Source organism: Macrotis lagotis, chromosome 5, assembly GCF_037893015.1.
Source record: "Macrotis lagotis isolate mMagLag1 chromosome 5, bilby.v1.9.chrom.fasta, whole genome shotgun sequence".
NCBI lineage: Eukaryota > Metazoa > Chordata > Mammalia > Peramelemorphia > Peramelidae > Macrotis > Macrotis lagotis.
In genome coordinates, this window is record NC_133662.1 from 7,397,115 (window position 1) to 7,423,673 (window position 26,559).

The following is a 26,559-nucleotide window of genomic DNA, read 5'->3' on the forward strand; positions in this document are numbered from 1 at the left end:
GATCTTTTGCACCTCTTAATGTAATGAGATTTACCTCATTCAATTCCCTCCCTCCTCCCATCTCCTTCCTGTCCCCATTGTTAAGGAGGAAGTGTTTTTAAATCATTCTAAGTCATAGAAAATCCTGAGTGTCAATCACTTCTGGCTAAGTATATTCTCTCTAATGGAGTTACAGTTCTTGAGAGTTATTAGAGTCTTTCTCCCAAGTAGAGATATAGCCAGTTTCATCCCATTGAATAGCAGTCTCTTGGCTAAATTATGAGTGTCCATCACTTCTGGCTAAGTGTATTCTCTGATAGAGTTGCAATTCTCTAGAGTTATGAGAATCTTTTTCCCATCCTGGGATATACCCAGTTTCTTCTTATTGGATAGCAGATTTTTTTCTTTACCCCCCCCCCTTTTTAAATCTCTTTATGTGTCTCTTTACCCTCCTGTTTGATGTCCACATTTCCTATTTAGCTTTGGTTTTTTCATCAGGAATTGTTGGAAGTCTTCAATTTAATTAAATGTCCATCTTTTTCTCTGAAACAGAAGGTTCAGCTTTGCCAGATAGTGAATCCTTCGCTGCATTCCAAGTTCCCTTGCTCTTCAGAATATCTCATTCCAGGCCCTTTGATACTTTAATGTTGATGCAGCCAGGTCCTGCATAATCCTTACTGTGGCTCCTTGGTATTTAAATTGTTTTTTTCTGGCTGCTTGGAGGATTTTCTCTTCTACCTGATAGTTCTGAAATCTGGCCACAACATCTTTGGTGTTTTCATTTTAGGATCTCTTTCTGGAAGGGATTGATGTATTCTTTCAATAACTATTTTGCCCTCTGGTTCCATGATATCAGTGCAATTTCTATCATTAAATCCTGTATTATTAAGTCTAGGCTTTTCTTTCCTCTTCAATGTTGTCAGGAAGGCCTATTTTTCTCAGATTGTCCCTTCTCGATCTATTCTTGAGGTCAGTGGTTTTAGGTACTTTGTAAAGTACCTGATGAGGTACTTTACATTTTCTTCTATTTTTTGATTTTTTGGTTTTGTTTAGCAGACTCTTGCTGTCTCATAAAGTCTTTAGTTTCCAAAGACTCCATTCTTTTTTTGAGAAAAGAATTTTCTTCAATTACCTTTTGCAACTCGTTTTCCAATTGGTCTATTCTATTTTTGTAAGTTTTCCATTTGACCAATTAAGGTTTTAAGAGAATTGCTTTCTTGTTGCAAGGTGTTAATTTTCTCTCCCATATTTTTTCCACATTTTCCAATTGATGTAAAACTTCTTCCTTATTTCTTCAAGGAAGTCTTTCTGTGCTGGAGAGCAGGTCATATTCTCCTCAGAGGTTCTAGATCTCTCTGAGTTAGTGTCTTTTCCTTCCAAGAATTTTTCCATAGACCCTCCTTTGTGCTGACATTTCTTCATTATCCTAAAACCTTGTGTTGGAGAGGGGCTGGTTCACAGAGATTTGGTGTTGGGATCCCTGGAGACTTTATTCAGTAAGTGTAATGATTCCAGCTTGCCAGTAGATTGTATTAGATGTTTTGCTCACTAAGTTCAATATCTCCAGTTGACCAGTACAGGGTGCTGGAGGGATTGCTCTCCAGCTGGACAGTAGGGGTTGCTAGTTGCTTCCTCTAGAGTGTCTGTGAACTTCATTGAGGCCCTCTCCCTTGGCCTAGAGGGAGTGGTTGAAGCTGTTAAAACATTTTTGTCTTCAATCAATAGAGGGCTATACCCTGGGGTGAGGTGATCACTCTCCCTATTGTCGACTGAGATGGTTCTGTTGCTTGGCCTTAGTCTGGGGTAGAGGGAGTCTGTTGTTGTGCTTGTTCTGGGAAGAGACTTCAGCTGAAATGGAGGTGTGGAATTTGAGTTCCTCCTGACCAGAGGGGCTCAGGAATTGTCTCTGCAACTCTCCTGCTTAGGAATTCTCCCTACAGCCCTGCCACTGATGGCTGTGCTCCCTAGTTGACTCAAGCCCCAGCAGTCGACCTAGCCCCATTGCTGATCAAGTTGGTCCAGTTCTCGGTCCCTCAGGCTCCCAGGCTCCAAACCCCGCCACTAATCAGCCTAATCCATGGCTGATCCAGGCTACCAAGCTGGTCCCATGCTCCCAACATGGTCTGCTCTCTGTGCCCAGACTCACCCACAATCTCTGAAGACAGATACTAAGGTGTATATTCTTCTGCTGGCTTTTATTTCTGGGTTTTGTAGATCGGATTTCTGTTAACAGATTTATTTCATATAATTTATAAAGGAAGATATGGAAACTTTAGAACTCCTCCTATCGTTTCTCTGCCCTCTTGGCCAGAAGTCAAGAATTATTTTCTTTTTGCCCTTGCCCAATTGAAGATCTGAGCAAAGTATTCTCATTTTATATTTGTCCAATTGTATTTTCCAAGGATTTGTTTTCTTGTTGTGAGATGTTAACTTTCTCTTGAATTTCTTTTCCCAATTCTTCCTATTGATTTTCAAACTCCTTCCTGATTTCTTAAAGGAAGTCTTTCTGGACTGGAGACCAATTCATATCCTCCTCAAAAGTGCTTGATCTCTCTGGGTTAGAAGCTGTTCCTTGTAAGTATTTCTCCATTGGGCTCCCTTTCTCATGGCCTTTCTGCATTTTCCTAGGATCTTGTGTTCAGGGAGGGGCTGGTTCCAAGACATTTGCTTTTGAAAATCCTAGAGGCTTTGTTCACTTGGTTTAGTAATTCCAAGCGGGCTGGCCAGTAGGAGGTGTTGGGTGTTTGAAGGCCTTTCCCAAATCCTAGAGGGAGTGATGAGGGACAGCAGGGTCTGAGGTGACCTTGAACAATGAACTAGGCCCTGGGGGAGGTAGTTAATCTCTCAGCTGAGTGAACTGTGTTGCCCACCACTGAGCCTGAGGGTGTGTGTGTGTGTGTGGGGGGGGTGCGATTACCTTTCATTGTGGGAAGAATGCTCCACAAAAAGTATGCAGCTTAGGTCCTGCACCCAGCTGGTCAATTTCCAGGCATGCTCTGCCTCTTTGTGCTGGAACTCATACTCCTGTCAACTGGGACTCACCAGGCCTCCTCTCCCCAAGCAGAGATTCTGGGGCTAAAGTTGGTCCTCGAACCCACTGTTCACCCAAGTCCCTGCAGCTAAGCCAGTCCTCTGTCTTCATCCTGCTCCTGTCCCTGGGCTCACCCTCTGTTCTCTGTTCCCATTTCACCCACGATCCCCTGAGACAGACCTTGTTAGTAGGTGTTCTCCTAGCTTCTTTTCCTGGGTTTTATTGATCAAATTTCTGCCAAGTGGTTTCTTTCATGTTACTTTTGAGGGGAAACCAAGAGTACCTAGCACAGTACCTGTCTTCTCTCTACCATCTTGGCCAGAAGTCATGAATTTTTTAAGATATAGTGTTTGAGGGTTTTAAAGTATCATGAGAAAATATTCCATAGCAGTTCAATTCAAAAAACATTTATTAGGATATTTCTTGTAGCTGACCATCTTAAAATGACATCTGAGGGACACCAATCTCAGCTTCATCATACCCCATATCCTCAGAGGACATTGGTGGGTCATCTTCTCTCATCCTGGAGGCAGGGGGTCCCCCAAAGAACTTAGGAGACTGACCTAGAGCCAGTAAAGTAGAGATAAATTTGTAGCTATGCCTAAAGAAAAGTAAATAGTCTTTGGTGGTGGTACAGTTGCATGAAAAGAACTGGGTAAAGGGTCTTTTCTAAGTTTGGGTGTACCATTAACAGGGAAGAGTGCAGGAATGGAAATGGCTGAGTGACAGTCAAGAAAAGGGTGGCTGGAGGAGCAAGTCTCAGAACCCCATAGCAAGCTCATTTAAAAGCTTGGTATGGGGGTGGCTAGGTGGCTCAGTGGATAGAGCACCAGCCCTGGAGTCAGGAGTACCTGAGTTCTAATCCAGCCTCAGACACTTAATAATTATCTAACTGTGTGGCCTTGGGCAAGCCACTTAACCCTATTGCCTTGCAAAAGCCTAACAAAAAAAAAGCTTGGTATGATCACAGTGGATACAATTTTCCCAAATATATTTCTAAAAATGTCACTACAGAGAATTTGCAATGTATTGATGAAATATTTTTTCCTATATGTGTATATGTATGCAGCACATATATACTTTTAGAGACATTCAACTATTTATTTGAATGCATATATATATATATATATATATATATGTGTGTGTGTGTGTGTGTGTGTGTGCGTGCATGCATACATACACAAAATCAATTGACTTTATATCTTCAGAAATCTCTGCCTATAACTGTCCATTATGGCTACTCTTCCCCCACCTCTACCACCACAATTTCCCCTTATCTTACAAAATAGCTGGAAATCTCACTTGTTAGGTCAAATAAGTTTATTGGGAACCACTCACCTATGTCTGATTCTCCATACTCATTCCATTCAGTGGTAGGCTCAAGAGTACTCCCTTTATTCATCTGGGTGACAGTTGGAATTTCAGATCCAGATAATTCTTCAACATCATCATACCCATCACCTGGGGTATCACTGGGCCAATATGAGATTTCTGAGGGAGAGATGAAAATCTTATTTTCGATGTGACTTTTCTAAGGGAAAAGATGTCTTTGAGTATATGAAAACAAAATTTCGTTTCTTTTAAAGATAGAGCGAATGTCAAGAAGTATTCAAAGCTGAATTCAGATAAAGAATAAAGACACTTAGGCTTAAGTTAGAGATCTGATCTTGAACTAAGAATCACCAAGTGCTTAAGTCGGGTAAGGGGACTAACTCTCTGTCATATAGAACAATGATTTCAATTCCCTCTATGTTGATTTTCCCCTTGCATTGCTTAATTCTAAATATATTCCTCTAAATAATTTCTATGACCTCATTTCTTTTCACTGGTCCCCTGAGCAAGGATTCTAGAACCTGAAACATTATCCTTAATTCAATTAATTGTTTTTCTGTTGATAGTGACCCTGAGACAGAATACTCAAGAGAGAGTAAACTGATTCCTTAAATTATCCACCAGATTCTGATGCCTCTTTCATCATCATTCTGACCTTGAAATCAATCCCTGTGTTCTTTTCAGGGTCTTAACCACCTATCAAACCAACCTAGTTCCCTTCCTCCCTTCCCTGAGTCATTTCCCTGATATCAGTCCAAATTTCAATGTCTGATGAACCTGCCTGGAGTCAAACAGAGTATTCAATTGTCATTGATAATCTTCTGAAAGTGAGTTATAGGAAGTCTGGGATGAAGAGTTGAAGGATAGCAGAGTTATATTTTAGCTGATGCTTTCAAGGTCAGAAAGCTCCTAGAGAAACACTTGGCCTTACCTGTAAGATCCCCTTTTCTATTATTTGGGGAAAGTGTATGCTGAACTTTCCCCTTCATTTTCCTCTCTAGAATATGGAAGTTTGCCTTTTACAGAAATTTCTCTGTTCAGATGAAGCCCCATGATTTAAGCAAACAGGCATAGTCTATCTACAACTCCAAAACAATGTGAAAATGTCTTTTGACATCAGGGTGATAGAAATTAAACATAAACAGGTCTTGGTCAGATAGATTAAACAGTTACTTTGAGATAATTAATTAAAGTGGTCTGGCTTAAGGCTAGGGGTTCTTCCAAATGTGACAGAAACTCATGCCACCTTCCTAGAAGTATCCACATTTGACAGGTGAAGAGTTTTAATTGACAAGATATTAATAATGTAAAACAATCTATATTCAAAAAATTGCAACATATCATAAGTGATGTTGTCCTGAAAGAAGGGTATTGTTCATCAAATAGTGAAAGGAAATAAAGTATGGAGAACTGAAAGTTTATTAATGAGTAAGAGTCCCAGAGATGGCTATGGATAGAAGAGCAGCACTATTCATGCAAATGAAAAAGAGATAAGGATATGGAAAGAGCATTTCATTCACAGTTTCAAGTAATTATCTTTAGGGATATTCAAGTCTTTTTTGCTACAATTCTGTTCTTAACAAGAAAAGGTTGGATTAAAAGGGAATATTACAATATTGTTCATCATTTCTATTGAATAGACTATCTTCTAAGAGAAATTAAATCAATGCATTTTTGAACCTAAAATTATGAGGGCCTCATGACCTTGATGGCACGCACCATAATGAGTGGGACCGAAAATGACAAAAGAAATTCAAAATCATTTGCATGAACTGATGCTGAGTGAGATGAGCAGAACCAAGAAGACTCTGTACACCCTAACAGCAACATGGGAGTGATGTTCAACCTTGAAGGACTAGCTCATTCCATCAGTGCAACAATTGGGAACAAGTTTGGGTTGTCTGCAAAGGAGAGTACCATCTGTATCCAGATAAGGAGCTGTGGAGTTTGAACAAAGTGCAAGGACTATTCCCTTTAATTTGGAAAAAAAACCCAGATATCTTATTGTCTGATCTGGTTACTGAGGATATGATTTCTCTCTCATCACACCCAATTTGGAGCAAGGTACAACATGGAAACAAAGTAAAGACTGACGGAGTGCAATCTGTGGGGTGGGGGTGGGGGGAGGGAAGCAAGATTGGGAGAAAATTGTAAAACTCAAATAATATCTTTAATAAAAAAATGAAAAAAAATTCAAAATCAAAAAAACACAAGAACTCTAGAGAAGATCAAAGCTCAGAATTAGGCTGTTGAATCTTCCTACTCATGTAGAGAATGGAAATGCAAAGAATTGGCAGGGGGAGTCATATCAGACAATGATAGGCAGAGATTTCTGAAGATGCCTGGGTCATGGATTCTGATATTGACTAAAACTTATAGATGATGTTCAGAGAATGCAAGGAAGAGGATGGGTAGTAGATACACATACCTGGTCTGTTCAGAAGATCCTCCTTTTCCCCTGTCACTTGGTAATCAATTTCTTGGTATACGGCTTCATAAAGAGAATCCTCATATGTGGACAAAGCTGGACAAATGGCCATTGATCAGAAACTCTGCATCTGAGTTCAACACCTGGCATAGTTAGCTCAGGATCCTCCTCAATCTACTTTCTATTCACACTCAAGTCATTCCCTATTTCTACTACAGATGCCTGTTTTGCCCAGCCCCATATATAGTATGACCATGGTTGGAACTTCACACTTTACACAAACTTTGTCCTTACATCTTAGCGTCTCCTGGATCAATGACAAGTGGAGCCTTTAAGAAATTGAAAACCAGAGCAAAAATTGTGTCTAAGTGCTAAATGTGCTTTAATGACCATGTCCAAAATCTCAGTCTCCATCATTGCCTCTTTTCACTCACACCACCTTTGCACATATTATTCAGTGTTATACAGGTTGCTCACCCAGTTTCTGGACTCTCCCTCTGTGCATCTGAATCCCCAGGAAGATGAAGACCAGAAAGAGGAGGGCCCCTAAAATGAGGCAGAGGATCCCAAGCAGTGGGAATATGCCAGAGTCAGGAGCTGGAAAAGAAAAATCATAAAGCTCCAGCTTATGGGAGAAGCTGTCAAATTTTTCCCAGGCCAGCTCCCTAAGGTTAGTATGGTGAGAGGACAGAAATCTGAGAATCACCCTCAGCCTGATGATTTTGCAACTGGAAAAAACCCTGTCAAATGCATAGCGGAGGGGATGAGGATAGGTCTGGATGCCAAAAAAAGAACAGTTAAGGAACCATTCTTCTTATGGGGACTAAATTCCAGATCTCTAAACTGATAAATGGCAAGAGGTAGATACAATCTTGAAGAACATTGTATAGATCCCTTCAAAAGCCCAACTCAACCCACATCCCCAAAAGTTCCCAGGATTCAGGTACAGTAAGTCTCCTGAGGTCTAAAAGAGTTTCTGTTGGGAAAGGTTCTGTTGTCAAATGAAGTCAGAGTTCATGTAAGGGGAGTGAGGGAGTGGCAGAGAACTGTACCTTTTATGATAGATGGCAATGTTGTCCTCTGACCTGGAAGAAAATAAGAGAAAAAAAATCTGAAGAAGGGGTAGAGATCAGGATGAACATGACTTCTGGATGCTGCTCTTAAGATCCCTATGTGAACATTCTCACATAATGTTCCACCAAACAGCTTACTCTTTGCTCTAGGATCTCCTTGGTCCTGGATAAAGAATTTATCCAATTCAAGTTTAAGAAACTGAAAACATATGGATCAGAGTCAGAGGACATGTGCTGAAGTCAAATCCTAAATTCAGATGCCAAATTGGTTATTTATGGGAGGATCACATATTTTCTAAGAAAGTAGTGTGGATCCCTTCTCACACTCCATCATTACAAGTTTCTCATATAACCTTCCTCTTGTCTCATAGATATTTCAAACTTAGTATGTCCAAAATAGCTAATTATCAGCTGTTCTTTCTCCTCCTCACAGATTTTTTCCTTTTCCAAATTTTCCTATTACTCTTGGACATACTACCACCCTCCTAATCATGCACACTCACACTCTTTTCTATCACTCTCCCCATAGATCCAATTTTTTGGAAAGTCTTGCAATTACCATCTCTGTATGTTTCTTTCTCTTTATTAATACAGTCAATCCTAGAGAATTGCACATATTATCATTATCTTCAGGACTTTATTCTAATTGGTCCTCCAAATGGCACTCAATCCTATATTCTGTTGCAAATCTGATTATTCTGTAGAGTATTTCTGACCACATGATTTTTGTTGTGGTTTTGTTAAACCATATTTCAATAATTTATGACTCTCTGTGACTGCATTTTTTCTTAGACAGTGGAATTGTTTGCTATTTCCTTCTCTAGCTCATTTCACAGATGAACTGATGAAAACAGAACAGAGATAGTAAATATCTGAGGACAGATTTCTACTCAGGAAGATGTATATTCCAGACTCCAGGCCTAAATCATCTAGCTTCCTACATCATACCAATGTACAATAAAATTCTGTAGTTCCCTGTTATCTTTGGTAGCCAAAAAATTACTCTGTCAATAATCTAAACTCTTTTTCAACTTGTTCTAATTGCCCTTTTCTACAATTCTTTTATGCTCCTCATCTGCACACACACTCTCTCAGTCATTCAAGCCCATTGCCTGTTTGTTTAATATGATACTCCATCTCTGTACTTGAATATTGACTTTCTGGCACTTCTTCAATAACATGCTTACCATTCTTACTTCCACCTCTTTATATGCTTGGTTTTTTCCAAGATTCAACTCGTGTAATTCCTTTTAAAGGGTTTGCTGAGACATATGAGATGCTGAAACTTTCATATGTAGGTTACCTTTATCCCTCTCTATGGGTACCTTTTTTGTATCTAGTTATTTATGTGTACTTTCCTTCTTTATATTATAAAACTGCTTGAAAGTAGGCAATTTTTTCACTTTCTTTCCATTACCAGGGCTTACTATATTCTTATAACATAACAAGTACTTATTTGTAAACTTTTACTAATTGACTAGTTGCCAGTTACTCTGATATGGGCCAGAGTTGAGGGGGGCAGGAGGATGAACATTGTTTCTTTTCTGATAGGCAGCATAGAGGGCACTATATGGTACAATGGATAAAGCCCTAGTTCTAGAAGATCAAGAAAGCTGAAGTTCAAACTCAGAGTCAGAAAATACCTGTCTGCCTTCAGGCAAATTATATAGCCATACTTTACCTCAATTTCACATCTGTAAAATGAGAATTCACTATAAAAGGAAATAGCAAACTACTCCATACCTTTTCTGCTAAAATCCCATGGACATAGAATCATGAAAATTTGAATGTAACTGAACGACTAAACATTTTTCACTAGAATAAAAACAATTTTGAGAATGAATTGAAACCAAATTGAGAATATTGACTATGAATTCTGTCTCATTCCTCTATCATTTGAATGTCTGCCCAATACTCTAGCCAAACTGCTGAAGAATGTTCCCAAATCCTCTTCATTCCCTCCCTCTAGTGCAAGTTTGGGGAGAGGGCTGGAGAACAGGTGGGATATTCTAAGTCTGAGAGTCACAGAACCTGGGTCCCAAAACTTCCCAGCATTTGCTTGTCTGTTTGATCTAATGTTCATCATATAACTCCAATGGACTTCCATTTCCTCCTCTGTAAAGCAAAGTAATTGGACATGGTGACCATTAATTTTATTTTCAGTTACAAATTCTATGAACTCTCCTTTTACCAGAGGAGAGACCTGGGAAAACTCTGTTCATATGCTTTCTCTAGCCCCATGTTCTCTTGCTCATTATCTGTTCTCAGATCCCCCAGCCCCATCTTATGTCTTTCCCACTCACCTGAGCATATCACACCTGCATCTTCCTCATGCTTACAATCATTCTCCCCCCAGGGTCTTGCAGGGCAATGCCATAGAGAAGACTCCCTCCCTGTGCATTGTACATCATCCAACCAGATAGTTCCATTTCCTGGGGTAAATTCAGACCCTCTTGTGGCATTCAGAGCAGAGCCACAGTCCAGCTGCTGACACACCACGTTAGCCTCTGCTAGGTCCCAGAAATCATCACATACAGTCCCCCAGGAGCCTGCATGCCAGACTTCCACTCTTCCTAAGCATGACGTCTCTCCTCCCCTGAGTCGGAGTCGGTCTTTATCTGGAAAGAAAGCAAAATCCCCTGTAACATATCCAAGAAGTAAGGGACTTCTGTGAGTCCTAGTTATAGAAAGGAAGGAAATGGGATACCTGTGCACTTGCTGGAGGATGGACAGTCAATGCCCTTCTTTACTGCAGAAAGAAGACATTTGGAAAGGGCAGAATTAATCACAATCTCAAAATAGCATTTAGCCATAAGGTTTTGAGGCTCCAGGAAAATTAACAGAGATCCCTTTATAGTCTTCTCATATTCAAAATAATATCTTCTTCTTCTTTATCATAATCACGAATTTGTTAATCATACCATGAGCTCTCAACTGAGTAAAAAGAAAAGTTTTTATGTATACACAAATGCACACATGTATATACACATACACATGCATACACAATGGAGCAGCATGGTGGTCAGGGGGATAGATCACTGATATTGGAATCAGTAGGCTGGTGAGTTCAAATCTGGCCTCAGACACTTGACACTTACTAGTTGTGTAATCTTGGACAACTTACCTAACCCTGAATATCTCCAGTCATCCTGATTCATATCTGACCACTGGACCCAGATGACTTGGGAGGAAAAAGTTAGGCTGACTTAGCATAGAACCCCCCTCACTCAAATCCAATTCATGTCTTCACCTTTCTGATGTCATGATCTTCTTTGAGAATGAAAGACAAGCATTATGTATTTATATAAGTGCATTGTGTCTAAATGTGTGTATGATTATATGAATGCTTACAAATCCATCTGTACACATATATAGATATATCCACAAATATATCCATATCCATGTTACAAAGCACCTGCATTTGGGGCAACATCTAATTAAAGAGAAGGGTCATAAAAACAAAATGAAAGCTCTATAAGAAAATGGATCAAAGTAACCCATGGAGAAAATGAAGAATTATCTCAAGCAAAGAATGAAGTCAGGTTTCTAGGTTGGATGGAGCTCTTTCTTTGGAAATGGATAAGGTTAAGAATTAGCTGTTGTTTTAGGGATTATTTATATTTAAATCTCCCACTATGAGTCTGGAATTGTGGAAGGGAAAAAGACTAACAAATTGTTGACATCAAGCTATTAGTCAATTAAAATAAAAAAAATCTGAGGACTTTGTCACATAACTACCTTCCTAGATCTTTTCCACTGTTTACTTAGATTGATTAAAATAAATTTGGGTCTAAATCCTGTCCACAAATTTAATCCACTTGAAGTAAAAAATAATCCCTTTAAAATGAATCAAACAAAAAAAAATAATAAAATGACTCAAACAGAAGCAACAGATGCAGTTACCTTCACATGTGATATAGGTTTCCTCTTCCTGGTGACAAGAATTCTGGTCCCAGGATTGAGAAGGACAATGCCAGAGGAGAGATTCTTGACCATGACAGTTGATTTTGTCTATCCACTGAACACGCACATTTTCCCGGGGACTAAGCAAAACAATATTCCCCCTGTCACCACAATTTAGGTGTCTGCAAATCACTGATACAGTCTTCTGATTCATGGAATTGGAACAAACACTACCCCATGTTCCATTGTAGAAAATCTCTAGCCAGCCAGTACATTCATTGTCATCACTAACCAATCTGAGATCCAGGGATTCTGGAATGGAGAGAAAGTTATAGGAACAGCTAAGAGGCACAGTGGATAGAGCACTAGCCCTGAAGTCAGGAGGACCTGAGTTTAAATCCAACCCCAGACATTTTCTAATTACTTAGCTGTGTGAACTTGGGCAAGTCACTTAACCCCATTGCCTAGCAAAAACAAAACAAACAAACAAACAAACGAACGAATGAATGAACGAATAAATAAATAAACAAATAAATAAATAAGTAAAGAAATAAAGAAATAAGTAAATAAATGAACTTGCAAAAGATCCACTGTGGCTCATTGGAGTCAGGAGGGAAAGTATAGCATCATCAGATGGGATATTTTGTCCCATATTCTCTGGGTCTCTTCCCTGTGGAAATTGTATTAGGTTCTCTGGCTCTGCTAGATAGACCCCAGACCTTTGTTTTCCAGAATTGCTTTCACTGTAATTTGAGCACTTCCCACAGTCTTGTCTCCCACATTGATAAAGACATGAATATGGTTTTAGTATGATTTCACAATTAGTTTTATAGTTCATAATCAATGTGTATCTGTGACATACCAATAGTAAACTAAATCAGCAGACTTGTCCATCTGTTAAGAGAATAGCATTCTATTATTAAAAGATGATTAAGGTGACTATATGCATGTATATATGCATATATTCACTTTATATCTTCATAAGGGAAGATACCCACTTAAGCAATTGTAGAACTTGAATGAAATCACCCCCTCCTTATATCAGAGGTCTTGGCCTGAAACTGAACTCTAAGGAGGCTCTGGCTAGTCCTCAATGCTCCCTCAAGCCCCTCACTGTTAGTGGGATGTGTATGGTACAGACCTGAGCAGAGTACTCCTGCATCTTCTTTGTGTTTACAGTCATGCTGACCCCAATGGAGAGAGGGGCACTCTCCTAAATGGGATTCATTTCCATAACAATTAAGCTCATCCAACCATATGGGCCCCAATCCTTCTCCAAAGTGAGCAGAGGTCATGGCTTTGAGGGCCACTCCACAGCCCAGCTGTCTGCATACCACGTAGGCATCACTCATATCCCAAGAATCATCACAGATGGTCCCCCAGGTCCCATTGTAATAGACTTCTACTCTTCCAGAACAGGGACTTCCTCCATTCACCAGACGAAGTTGTCCATTTTCTATGGGTAGAAATTCAGAATATTTGCCCATTTTCCCAAAAGGAAAAGACTTTCTTCAGATATTTCCACTTTCTTACCTGAAAATGGGACAAGTATCTTTTCCAGCTTAGATTGTGCATTATTGAATGTGAGGGACTGGGTTTGGTTTCCTGAAAAAAGAACAGAGTTCAAATCCCTGGAGCTGAAAGTTTTAAATAACAAGGGGATAAATTAGGTAAATATGTACCTTAAGGAAAGGCATTGGTCAACAAATTATAAAGAAGTCAGGTTGTGAAATGACAGAGGAATTTCCCTAAGAAAGTATGTTTTATCTCTACAAAATCAAATTGAAATGTTCTCCTTGACAGTTTTATATTTATTCCACTCCCACAGCTCCAAACTTATCTGGCATCTGCAGAGAGTCCTTCAAAATGTGATCTTCTATAAAGAAAGAGCTTCTGCAAGAAAGATTGCAGCAGTTCTAGTTGATTATCCCTTCTCAGATCTTGCTCACCTTCTGCTAGATCTAGCATCTATGTACCATATAGGGCAAATTCCCCTTACCATATTTCTCCCTCAAGTCTATGTTTAAACTCTGAAACAGAATTTTTAATTTACTGGGAGTACAAGAATATTTTTTACAACCTAAGTGCCTTTTAATAATGAATAACCAAATTCTAGAGTGGCAGAACCTACAAAAAGACTCAATGAAACAATATTCCAATCCAAGACACCTTGGAAGATCTATGAAAAGTGTTTGTGCCACTAATGATAGGAAGGATTTTCAAGGCATCCCGGGCTACAGTGGAATGGTCAGCCCCAGGCATCCAGGAATAGAAGGCTAGGTACCTGGGCCAGTGGCAGCAGTGGTGATTTCCATACCTCTCAGATTGTTATGGACAGCCTGAAAGGTCAGCAGGAAAACTGTTGCACCAGGGTGTGAGCGGAGCCCAGCCCAGCACTGAGCACAGCAATGCAGATCCCTGTAGATCAGGGAAGTACTGAATCATCATCATCATCAGCTACTTCCTAAGCTCTCAGTCCAGTAAGGGTGGTCAGGGGAGATTGCAGGGAATCCCTTTGCCATCACTGAGGAAGAACTCTGTTGCTTTCCCATACTCAGATATGGATCACAGTCTCAGGCCCCAGTCTCAGGAAGAGGAGGAGAAACACAATGGGACTTAGTGCTGCAATGGAGCAGGGGTTTTCCTCATGGTTCCATGACAGAAATGATACTTATGGTTGCCCATAGACCAGGAGAGTAGTTACAGCCTCTCATAAGACCTTGGAGGAATTGAGAACTTGCAGATCCCTGGGGGTATCTCTGAAAATAGCTGCAAAACCCCTCAAAATAAGACAGAGTCCTACCTTAACAAAGAGCTAAAATAAAGTCATAAGATGAGGAAATATTCATACAACAAAAGAAAAAATCCAACCATGGACAATTACTTTGGTAATATAGAAAATCAAATACACATTCAGAAGATAACAAAGTCAAAACTTCTGCATCCAAAGTCTCCATGTAAAAAGGGAATTGATCTCAGTCCATAAAAGAACTGAAAAAGAATTTGAATACCAAATAAAGGAGATACAGGAAAAATTGGAAAGAGAAATGAGAGTAATGGGGGAAATTCCTGAAAACTGAGTCAGCAGCTTGATGAAGGAATTACAAATACATATGAAGAAAATACCATTTTTAAATCCAGACTGGGCCAAGTAGAAAGGGTTCCAAAAGACCAATGAGGAGAAAAAATGTCTTAAAAAGCAAAATTGATTAAATGGAAAATAAGAGACAAAAACTCAATGAAGAAAATAATTCCTTAAAATATAGAATGGAGCAAAAGGAAGTTAATGACTATAAGAAGTCAAGAAACAATAAAACAAAGCCAAAAGAATTACAAATTGAAAAAAATGTGAAATATTTCACTGGAAAAAAACTGACCTGCCAAACAGAGTCATTCAAGATAATTTAAAAATTATTGGACTACCTGAAAGCCATAACTAGAAAAAGAACCTAAACATCATTTCTCAAGAAATTTCTAAGGAAAACTGCCCTGACAGTGTAGTAACAGAGGGTAAAATAGAAATTAAAAATATTCATTGATCACCTCCTGAAAGAGATTCTAAAAAAGAAAACTGCCAGGAATATTATAGACAAATTTCAGAACTCCCATGGTAAGGAGAAAATATTGCAAGCAGCCAGAAAAAAACAATATAAATGTGGTGGAGCCACAGTTAGCAGCTTCTTCATTAAGGGATTGTAGGACTTGGAATATTCCAAAAGGTAAAAGACCTTGCATTGCAACTAAGAATCAAATCACTCAGCAAAATTGAGCTTACTCTATCAGGGAAAAAGGTGAATATTCAATGAAATAGGGAACTTTATATTTTCCTGATTAAACAACCAGAATTGTATAGAAAATTTGATCTTCAAGTGTGAGTGGAGTCCAATCCAGCACCAGGCACAGCAGTGCAGATCCCTGTGGATCAGGGAGCTACTGAATCATCATCATCAACTACTTCCTAAACTCTCAGCCCAAGACCCTAGGGTGGTCAGGGGAGATTGCAGGGGTCCCTTTGCCATCACTGAGGAAGAACTCTGTTGCTTTTCCATACTCAGATCTGGATCACAGTCTCCTACTTCCTAAGCTCTTAGACTTAAGAGAAACCTAAAGAAGGTAAATAGGAAAAGCAAATCATAAGGGACTTAATGATGTTGAACTGCTTATATTCCTGCATGGGAGGATGATACTTATAGCTCATATGAACTTTCTCATTTATTAAGATAGCTACAAGGAACATATAAAGACAAAGCACAGGTGGGAGTTGAAATTGAAGGTATAAGAGTTAATGGGCTAGAGAAGCATGCACTGGCAGAAAGGGAAAGGAGTGGTAGAATGGGTAAACTATTTCACACAAGATTGTCAAGAAAAATCTTTGGCAGTGGAGTGGAAGGGGGAGTGATCCTATGAGAGAGATCCTAGGAGAGTGAGATTACTCTAAAAGGAATTGGCTCAGAAAGGGAATGACATGCACAATCAATTGATCATGGAAATGTATCTGACTGTAGAGGAAAGTAGGAGAGCAAAGGATTTGGAGAAAAGAAGTAGGCGTGAAGATGGTAAGAGGGGTAGTCATATGCAAATCCTTTAGATGAGGGACAGGGTGAAAGGAGAAAGAATAGAATAAATGAAGGTGGAGGAGAAATAGGATGGAAAGATAAACAGTAATAGTAAATGTGGGAAAAATATTGAAACAATTTTCTCTGCTTGAAGTCTTTTTCTCAAACATAGAAGAATACTGTGTTAACTTATAAAAAAATAAGAGAAATTCCCCAGTTAGTGAAGGATTAAGAGATATGAAAAGTTTCCAGATGAATTTATTAATGCAATCTATTTAAAGCATTTAAAAAATATCCTAACTCACTATTGATAGGAGAGATGTGGGTTGGAATGGTTCTGAGGTAATACCATTTATCTATTGGATTGACTTTTTGGACAGAAGGAGAAAATGACAATTAGTGGAGGGGATGTGTGGAAACTGAGACATTGATGCACTGCTTGGAGGAGCTGTGAATTGATTCGATAATTCTGTAGAGCAGTTTGAACCTATGCTAAAGAACTATAGAACCATACCTACTCCTGGGCAATGATGCCACTGCTAGGTCCATATTTCAGAAGAGAAGAAATATAGGAAGAAAAGAAGCTATATGAATAAGGATAGTTATGACAGCTCTTTTCTTCTAACACTGGATATTGAGGGGATGTCCATCAGTTGGGGAATGGCTGAACGTATTGTGCTATGTAATTGAGATGAAATACTGTTTTGTTATGAGAAATATGAACAGGATGCTCTCAGTAAAAAACTTACATGAATAATATGTAATGGATAATGTACTTTATGCATAGTAACAGCAATATTGCAGGATGATCTTGAGCTTGAATGACCTACCTTTTCTCAATAATGCTGTTACCCAAGAGAACTCTGAAGGACTTATGATACAGAATTCTTTCTATGCCGAAGACCGAACTGATGGTGCCTGAATACAAATTGAAACATCTTTTTTTCACTTTATTTTTCTTGAGGTTTCTATTTTGGAGAGGGGATGGTTATATTTTCTTTAAAACATGACTATTGTGATAATTTTTAATTACTACACATTTTAACTTATATCAAGTATCTTGCTTCCTCTGTGATTCAGGGAGTGGGGTAGGAAGAAGGGAGAAAATATGTAACTCAGGGTTATGGAAGAGAATTTTGAAACTTGTTTTTACATGAAACCAGGGGGGAAATAAAATTAAAATATATATATATATATATATATATATATATATATATATATATATATATATATATATACTGATAAAATCTGCTTAGGGAAATGGACATTTGGGGTGGAAAGAAGAAAATTTGGGACTAAATTTTTAAAATGAATGTTAAAAATTGTCTTTATATGCAATTGAAAATGTTATTTTAAAAATAAATTATTTTGATAACTCAATTTCTACATAACTGGTCCCTAATTTATATAAGAAGAGCTCTACCTGTAAGCAAGGATCTAAGTGTAAAGATTCCTGTGTGTGGTGAGTCCTCATATGTTGAAATCAGCTTTACTCTCACATGTATGTGGCATGAGGATGTCATTGTGTGACTCAAAGGGAGGATGAATAGATATCTCTTTCCCCCCTAATATTGTAGTTCCTTCATTTCAGTTATTTCCAGCACTTTGTGAACCCATCTGGGGTTTTCTTGGCAAAGATACTGAACTGGTTGGACATTTCTTTCTCCAGTTCATTTTACTGATGAGGAAATTGTAATAAACAGGGTTAAGTAACTTTTCCAGGGACATATATCAATAATTTGAGGCCAAATTTGAACACATATCTTCCTAATTCCTGACCCTGCTCTCTATTCACTGTACCACCTAACTGCATCTCTTTCTAACTTCTCCTTCTGTTCTTTTCCAGGTGAGGCTTTAATTCCCACCAAGAGGGGAAGCACGAGGCTGGGATCAGAGGCTGCTCTACTCTCTTCAAAGAGTAGGAGTACCAGTTTAGAATTATTTTTTCTTCTCAGTTATGTATTATGAGTCTAGGGATCATGATATAGGTCAATCTAACTTCTGATTGTTCTGTCATTGACAGAAGGGGGAGACAATTAAAAACATTACTTTGAAAAGTGGTCCTGAGGCTATCCTAAAGGAGGCCATGACCCAAAGATAATAATGAATCCCTGCTCTGGAGGAACTAGTTATGAATTCATTCTACCCCTAGCTCAAGAGGAAAAGGTTGATGGGTTCAATAGTAGATACCATACAAATACTATTAAATTGATTTTCCTAAGTAACTGAGGAAAATAAAACAAAATAGCAGACTCATTTTACTTTTACACATCACTAAAATGACTTCCCAAAATAATGTTCATATAGCAAAACTGAAAGGAGTTCTTCCCTCTGACTCTAACCTGTTTCTAAATTTCTCTCTAGGACTCTCTACTATGGGTATTAAAATAGCAAATGGTACTGGGAATTGAGCAAACCACACTGATTTCATCCTGTGATTCAATTTTGGAGCTAATTCAATTCTCTTTCTATGTACTTATGGATCTAGACCAGTTCCTGTCTTGTGAGAATACTTTATTTAATTTTTTAAATTGAGGGAAAATCTTATTGAATTATTTGATTCTAGCCCTGCATGACTAGGAAGAGGACTACTTGATGCTTAAATAATTAATAGATCCAAAAAATTTTCTCCCAAGCAATGTATTATCTGAAAACTGGCCCAGAACTGGTTAACTGATCCATATTGTTTTGACTGATATAAACATTAGACTACCTAATTTTTTCATGGCTAATGTTTTCTTTTAGTTCATTGATCTTAATTGATTGATTGTTTTTAATACATAAAAAAAATTCTCTCCCCTTAGTACTTATTGCCAAAGCTGTAAAAGTTCACTGGACCTGATTTATTATGCAACTGGCATGTATAGCTCAAACCTTTGTTTCCTTAGTCATTTAATCTTTCATAACTATTACTGTCTATTCCATCAAGTTTTCTTGAGCCCAGTTTCTGCCTGACTTTCACTGATCCAACAGAAAACTGCTTTATTCACAGAACCTGCTCCTCAGACTCTTGATTTAATGTTTTATTCTTGATGCTGACTGATTTTTATGTCTGATACAGATATAAAGCTGACCTAATTCACCCTAATTCAACATCTACTACATCTCACAAATATTCAGAGAAGAAAAAAATTGTGTAATCTTTAGCTCAAGAATATATTTGCATAAGACTCTCTTCACTGGTGGAAAATGATTTTATAAGATGAAGTTGGTGAGAGTTGGAGAGAAGAGAGATCCTGATCTTTCGGCTCAGGAACTCTCTTTGTTTCTGACTAGAATTATTCTTTCCTCCAGCTTTCACTAAACGTGATCCTAAGTAAATCAATTTCCACCAGTGAGGAGATGTTTTATTAATAACCCTTTGAGACAAGGGTTATAATTCTCAAGGAACAAACCACTGAAATTTTATCATTAGATGACTGTAATGTGTTCCAACGAATAACAAATAAACCACTACTGTCTATGATCATCTCTAATCAACTCTGTCCTTATGGTATGATCCTTATCATCTTGCTCTGGGGAAACATTCTATGTGTGAATTTAGGGTATTCCTAGTTCTTCTAGTCTGTGTGCTCATTGATAGGCCTTTCTACCAAAGTCCAGAGTCAACATATCTCTCTTCACTCTTAAAACTACATATTAGCATAAATCTACACTTTCCCCTAAAGTGTACATCTTCCCTACTTGGGAATTCTCAAGAAAAAGTTAAGAATGAATGAAGGCATAATTAAAGCTCCTAACATTTGCAGAGAAAAGCTGCCATGACTCTATCCCTCTGAATTCTTAAGATGTTTTTCTGACTATTGATGGGTGTAGACACTTCTATCTTTTCCTTCCTGCAGGTATCATTACTTTCACTTGCCCATCACCCAGAGATATGTTTTACATCAATTTAGCAATAATCCTTTACTAACCTGAGCAGACTGCGGAAGCAACTTTTCCTTTGAAACATGTAGAAGTCCCCAGGAGAGTCACAGGACAATTCCATAAATTAGACTCAGTCCCTGTACAATAAAATGTATCCCTTGTGACCTGGAAACTTCCTTTGTCAAAATGAACATCTTCTGGAGGTTTCATGGCAACACCACAGTTCAGTTGATGACAGAGAACATTAGCATCTGCCAGATCCCAGTGAGAATCACAGAGAGTTCTCCAGGTCCCCAACACTTGGATCTCCACTCTTCCTTCACATTGGGAGCTTCCATTCATCAGACGAAAGTCTGTGTACCCTGGGGAGAAAAAGACAGGGCTCTAGTGTTTGTGAATTTTTAATCTCAATATCAAGCATAATATGGGAGCAGGATAAAAGCATTATGTAAATTTTACTTGAACAAGTGACTCCAACATCCATGCTGTGATGGCATTTTCCTTGTGGAAGTGATACTGTGGGGCACATTGAGAGAAGTGGTTCACTTCCATTACATTGGAATTCTTTATCCCAGATATATCCATTTCCTCCTCCAAAATGAGCTCTTCCCATGATGGATACTGCAGTCCCACACTGTAACTCAGCACAGATGACTTTGGCCGTAGAAAGATTAAAATTCCAATCACAGACAGTGTTCCAATTTTCTCCAGAATTGACTTCTACCATCCCAGTACAGGGTCCATCCCCTGCAACCAGTTTGACAAATCCTGGAAAAAGAAGAAAGAAGGCAATGAGCTCCAAGATTGTCAAGATAAGGAAAGAGATGCAATTAAGTATGTGAGACTCTATTGGTCACATTCCTAAGGGAGAAGAAGCAAAGGAATTCTCCTAAAATGAGAACATAACAATTAACATCTCGAATATATATGTTGACTATAGTTGAGCCAGAAATAAAACTAAAGATGTATAATTTCTATAACTCTTTGGGAGAGCATGTCTGACATATGTGGGGAAGTGCCATTCTTCTACTCTTTTAGGCAAGGCACAAGGGCAGAGGGGATGGATACCTCTCCCTTAAGGTGCAGATAAATTCAAATGATATATCGTCTTTTGAGAAATAAGTACCTCCTCTGCCCCCCAAAACTTGGTTACTCCAGGTAAGTTTTCTTTTTTTTTTAATTTTCTAAGACTTTGTTCTTCTTTTCTCTTTCTTTATAATGGATGCTAAAAATAGTTGATATTTCAATTGCCTTGCAGTGTTTATAAAGGGTTTTATTTCCAAGTTTGTTTCTATAATTCTCCATACCAAGATTCCAATACAGTTTCCTTATTTTTCCATGGTTAATTTCCCCACTTTTGGAATGTCTGAGAACTAGAAATAATGCTAATAAATAAGTGTTTTAAACATATGAGTGTATAGAGTCATAATGAGCCACTGCCAAACTAAGAAATCAAGGAGGAGAAAGAGAAATGAAATTGTTTAGAATACAACAACCGGTATAATGAAGTTCAATGCACATGTCTAGATTTGTGTGTTGTGGGGATAGGGCAATCTTTTTCTGGTGTTGTTATTGTCCTTCACTTAAATTCAACTCACTTGCATGTCATGGCATCATCTCCCTGAAGTCATTATCTATGCACATCATTTAAATGTGAATATGCATGTATGCTTATGTATATGTGTACACATATACATATACATTTATTTTATTTATGTATGTGAAGAAAGAGAAATAAAGAGAGAGGAAAGAAATAGAGACAGAGAGAAAGTTAGAGTGAGAGAGAAACACAGAGAGAGTGAAACAGGTCACATCTGCTCGTTTGGAAAGGAAGAAATTACTTTTACCAATGAACCTTTTTTTCTGATTTTGATAATTCAATGTGCAAATCATTCTTTTCAGTGTGTGGGTCCCGACCAAAGCCAAAATATTTTGATACTTGATTGTGGCCTCTATTATGTTTGCTACAGAGATGTTTGTGGCTGTGATGACAAACATTTGCTTCATGGATTTTGGAATGGACTATGATAAGGACTGAGTTGATGTTATTGGTTATCAGAAAATTTATCTTTAGAGGGGATCTGAAAAACATCTTTTTTTAATTAATCAGAAATATGATCTTTAAGAGTAGGAGTCCCATGTTAAATCTCTTTGGGCTAAACTATGAGAACAGAGTTGAAGCATGTCCGTTGTATTAGACCCCTTCATCCAGAGGAATGGTAGCATCATGGAGATAGAAATAACTAGAGGAAATGATTAATATCATTGTTTGAAGCACAAACTTGAAAGGAGTTCTATCTTCTGTGTTTAGCTTTATCTCTGCTCCTCACAATTAATATACTCTCATTTGCTTGTTTTACTTGTTTTAGGATAGAGACTTTAGATCCTTTTATCTACCTTTAAGCTTGAGCATAAAACTATACAATTCAGGCAGAAGAGGAAAAAATGCCTAAATAATAGTAATTAGCAAATAGAGTTCCTCCCCCTCCAAAAAAAATAAAGAAAAGAACCCCTCAAGTAGATATAAAAACTGCACCAGGGGTGGCTAGGTGGCATAGTAGATAAAGCACTGGCCCTGGAGTCAGTTTGAACCTGGGTTCAAATCCGGTCTCAGATGCTTAATAATTACCTAGCTTTGTGGCCTTGGGCAAGCCACTTAACCCCATTTGCCTTGCAAAAACCTTAAAAAAACTGCACCAAATTCTGACAAAGGAAATCCAAGAAAAAATGAGGATGAGCCATTTTTTTTTCAGCTCAGGTCATGAAAATGAGATAGACATATTATGTACCAATATAATAATGTAGTCAGGAATTTGTAGGACATGGATAATTCCATAAAAAGAAGAGGTTTTCTGGCCCAAATACAAGCAGATCAGGAAGGCTCCCAAATCCTCTACATACTCTATTCCCAGGACAAGTCTGGAGATGATCTGGAGGACTGAAAAATGATTGTATTTTGGGGAGTCACAGGACAAGGTTACAAAATTTCTCAGCAAATTATTCTTGTTAGTCATTGTGGCCTTGTGGCAGTCATGTAGCCCCAAATGGACTTCTTTTTCCTTCCCTGCAAAGAAAAGGGATAGTCCTGAGGATCATTAATTTTACTTTTAGTTCTAAATTCTTTCACCCCAGGGTCAGATTACAGCCACTCTTGGTATTAGAGGACAAACCTATGCAAGCTCCATTTATATTTAAGCCCTTGCTCCATGTCCTCCAGCTCAGTGTCTGTTCTCAGAGCTCACAGTATGTCTTTCACACTCACCTGAACACATCACACCAGCATCGCTCTCATGACCACACAGATTCTGCCCCGAATCAATCTTATAGCAATCGTGAAGAGAAGACTCCGTCCCTGTGCACAATAACAGCCAGATGGTTCCATTTCCTGGGCCAAATGCAGCCCCTCCCAGGGCAGCCTCAGCAGAGCCACAGCCAAGCTCCCTACAAACCACTTTAGTATAATTTAGGTCCCACCTAGCATCACATACTGTCCCCCAGGAGCCATCATGCCAGACCTCCACTCGTCCAGAGCACTGGGTCTTTCCTCCCCTGAGTCGAACTTTGTCTCTTTCTGAAAAGAAAAAAGAATCCCCTGTTACAGTCCAAGAATTGAAAGTGAGGAACCTCCGAGAGAACCCAGGTATTGGGGAGGTGGGGAGAAACATACTTAACTGTGCAGTGATTGGAGCCTAACAGACAATGTCCTTCTTGTATAACTCATGTTTGTACAAATCCTGTTTCATATTCTCTTCCCCATTACACTTTAGGAGCTGCTTTCCTACCTTTCTTCATATCATTAGGGCCTAGTACAGGGCCCACACAGTAGTTGCTTTAAAAATTATTACTAACTTTTTACAAATAAACTACAAACAAGATGAGGAAGCATAGGGATGCATCCAGCCATTCTCAAAGTCTCCTTCAAACCACATAAAATAATGACTCAAAATAAATTCTAAATACAAGCAATAGGTGAAACAAGTTCTGTCTCAGGGACAAAAGGGTAAGTTCCAGTGCAGGCCACATCAGCTTCAAGGCCTCAGGTGCTAGTACAAAAGCATCAGGCAGTCAGCCACAGTCAGCACTAGTCAGCAGCAGGCTTTAGGGCAACTGAATGTGGAGTAGAATCTTTCAGAGCTCTCAGCCCACAGATGATAAGTTCTGACCAGCTGATCATAAGATGATTGCTAAGCACCCTTTTTGGTCCTGGGGGCAGGACTCTGTTGCATCTTCCATATTCTATTACAGGTCCTAGTCCAGGGCAGGGAGGAACATTTGTGTATTAGCCACAAGGAATTGGGGACCACAGTCAGAGTTAAATAAATAATCACAATAAGCAGAATGATAATGAGACAAAAATAACAAAATTCAAGTGATGCAGTCAAAGCTGTACTTAGGGGAAATATATAGTTGTGGATTATATGTTTGTATGTTTGCATGCTTGGATATTTCAAATTGTCTGCCTTTAGGGAGTTCAGAGTATACTTAGAGAGAAGGGTCATGAACATTAAATCGAGATTATATAAAGAAGCAGATCACAGTGACCCATGGAGAAATTGAAAATGTAAGAGATAAATTGTGGCTGGCTGCTAAACAAGGTTGACTACCAGAAAAAAAAAGAGAAAGATGTAGAGAGAGGAATAATTTCTTGTGTAATGGGGGAAAGAAGATAAATGAGTGATATTACCAAGAAATTTGGAAGAGTAAAGGATGGGAGGGAAATAAATTTCAGTCAAATCTCTTCAGAGTTCTTAATGAAAGTAGTTCATTAGCTGATTCTAAATGTGCAGTTGAGTGTTTGAGGACAGCAAAAGTCAAGTGAACAAGTCCATAACCATCTTCAATTAATGTGTCCAGCCCCATAGTGAGCCCTGGTGATACAAAGAAAGGGGGAAAAATAGCCCCTGAATTCAAAGAGATCAAAGTCTAATGGAGGAGACAATGTGAAATCAGTTTTTGTGCAAACAAGAGATAGATAGGAACAAATGGAAATGACCAGTGGAGAGACAGAATGTGCATTAAAGGCAGAGGTAAATAGAGACTTCTTGGTAGAAGACAGAGCTTTAGCTGGGACTCAAATGAAACATTTGTGTGGTGCAGTGGTTAGAACACTGGCTGGAATCAGGGAGACTCAGCAAATCTGGCTTCAGACACTTACTATCTGTGTGACTCTGGGCAAGTTACTTAACCCCATTTGCCTCAGGTTTCTCATCTTTAAAATGAGCTAGAGAAAACTTTGCCAAGGAAAACTGAAATGGGCTCAAGAAGACATATATAAGATTGAACAACAATAAATGAAGACAAGAATGGCAAGATAGAGAGAAAAGGAGAGAGAGAATTATAGACATAGGGGACAACCAGTGAAAATGCAGTCAGAAGATAGAGTGTCTTGTGCAAAGAACAACAAAGATTAGTGTCATTGATCTGAATATAAGGTGGAGTAAAGTGGTCCATCTCCATGGGTCACTAAAAATGTAACAGAGAGTCAGAATATGAAGGGCTTTGAATAAGAGGATTTGATATTTGATCCCAAAGGTGACAGGGAGCCATTCAAGTTGTTATTTTGGAATGGGGAGGTGACATGGACAGACATGCTTTAGGAAGATGAGTCTTGACACAGAATGCCCAATAGGGAAGAGCTTGCAACCATCTAGAATGGGCCCATATCAGTGGGGCAGCAATGTCAGGAAAAAAAAGAAGGGGATATAGATGAGAGATGTTACAAAAGTAGCCTTTAAAGAACTTAGCAACTGATTGCATAAAAAAGAGAGAGAAGAGATGAGGATGATATTTAGGATTAGATGACTGTGGGTCAATGGTGGTGGCATCCACAAGAACAGAAAAGTAGTAGGTGTGTTCGGGGGGAGAAATATGAGTTTTAGAAAATTTGATTTTAAGATGTCTGTTCAGATCAGCTAGTTCAGAACGTTCAGTAGAGATTTGGAGATGTGGGACTAGAGGTCAGGAGAGAGAGCAGGGTTAGATAGATAAATCTCAGAATCATCTACATAGATATGATGCTTTAACTTCTGAAGATATGAGAAAGTGAAATAATATAGACTTTGAAGAGAGCTGACCTGAGGACATGTCAGACAGGAAGGAGAAGAACCATAAAACAACAGTCTCATGAAATCCTAGAGAGATAAGAATATCAAGGTGAAGATGATGATTGACAGAGTAGAAAGCTTATAAAGTATAAGTACTGAGAAAAGTCAGTTAGATTTGGCAATTGGGAGATTATAGATTACTTTGGAAAGAACTATTTCAGTAGAATGATGAAGCTTAGAAATAAGATTTCAAAGTTAAAATGAGAGAGTCTTCACAAGACTTTTAGCAACCATGGGTAGTGAAAATATAAGAAGTCAGCTGGCAGAAATAGACATATTTAGTGGG

The 26,559-nt window shown here is 38.5% G+C and overlaps 1 protein-coding gene across 1 annotated transcript in view; it reads right to left on the minus strand.

Moving 5' to 3' along the window:
* The window catches only part of LOC141488442 (antigen WC1.1-like), a 78,514-nt gene that overhangs the window by 47,991 nt on the left and 3,964 nt on the right, over positions 1 to 26,559 (minus strand). Inside the window, exons 2-14 of the mRNA XM_074188511.1 lie at positions 23,432 to 23,740; positions 20,629 to 20,937; positions 20,217 to 20,531; positions 13,280 to 13,351; positions 12,888 to 13,202; positions 11,747 to 12,058; positions 10,551 to 10,592; positions 10,147 to 10,461; positions 7,823 to 7,855; positions 7,248 to 7,367; positions 6,771 to 6,866; positions 4,349 to 4,501; positions 3,472 to 3,573 (exon numbers count right to left, since the gene is read on the minus strand). Of these exons, the coding sequence (XP_074044612.1) occupies positions 3,472 to 3,573; positions 4,349 to 4,501; positions 6,771 to 6,866; positions 7,248 to 7,367; positions 7,823 to 7,855; positions 10,147 to 10,461; positions 10,551 to 10,592; positions 11,747 to 12,058; positions 12,888 to 13,202; positions 13,280 to 13,351; positions 20,217 to 20,531; positions 20,629 to 20,937; positions 23,432 to 23,740 (2,493 nt within the window). The remainder of the gene's footprint in view (positions 1 to 3,471; positions 3,574 to 4,348; positions 4,502 to 6,770; positions 6,867 to 7,247; positions 7,368 to 7,822; positions 7,856 to 10,146; positions 10,462 to 10,550; positions 10,593 to 11,746; positions 12,059 to 12,887; positions 13,203 to 13,279; positions 13,352 to 20,216; positions 20,532 to 20,628; positions 20,938 to 23,431; positions 23,741 to 26,559) is intronic.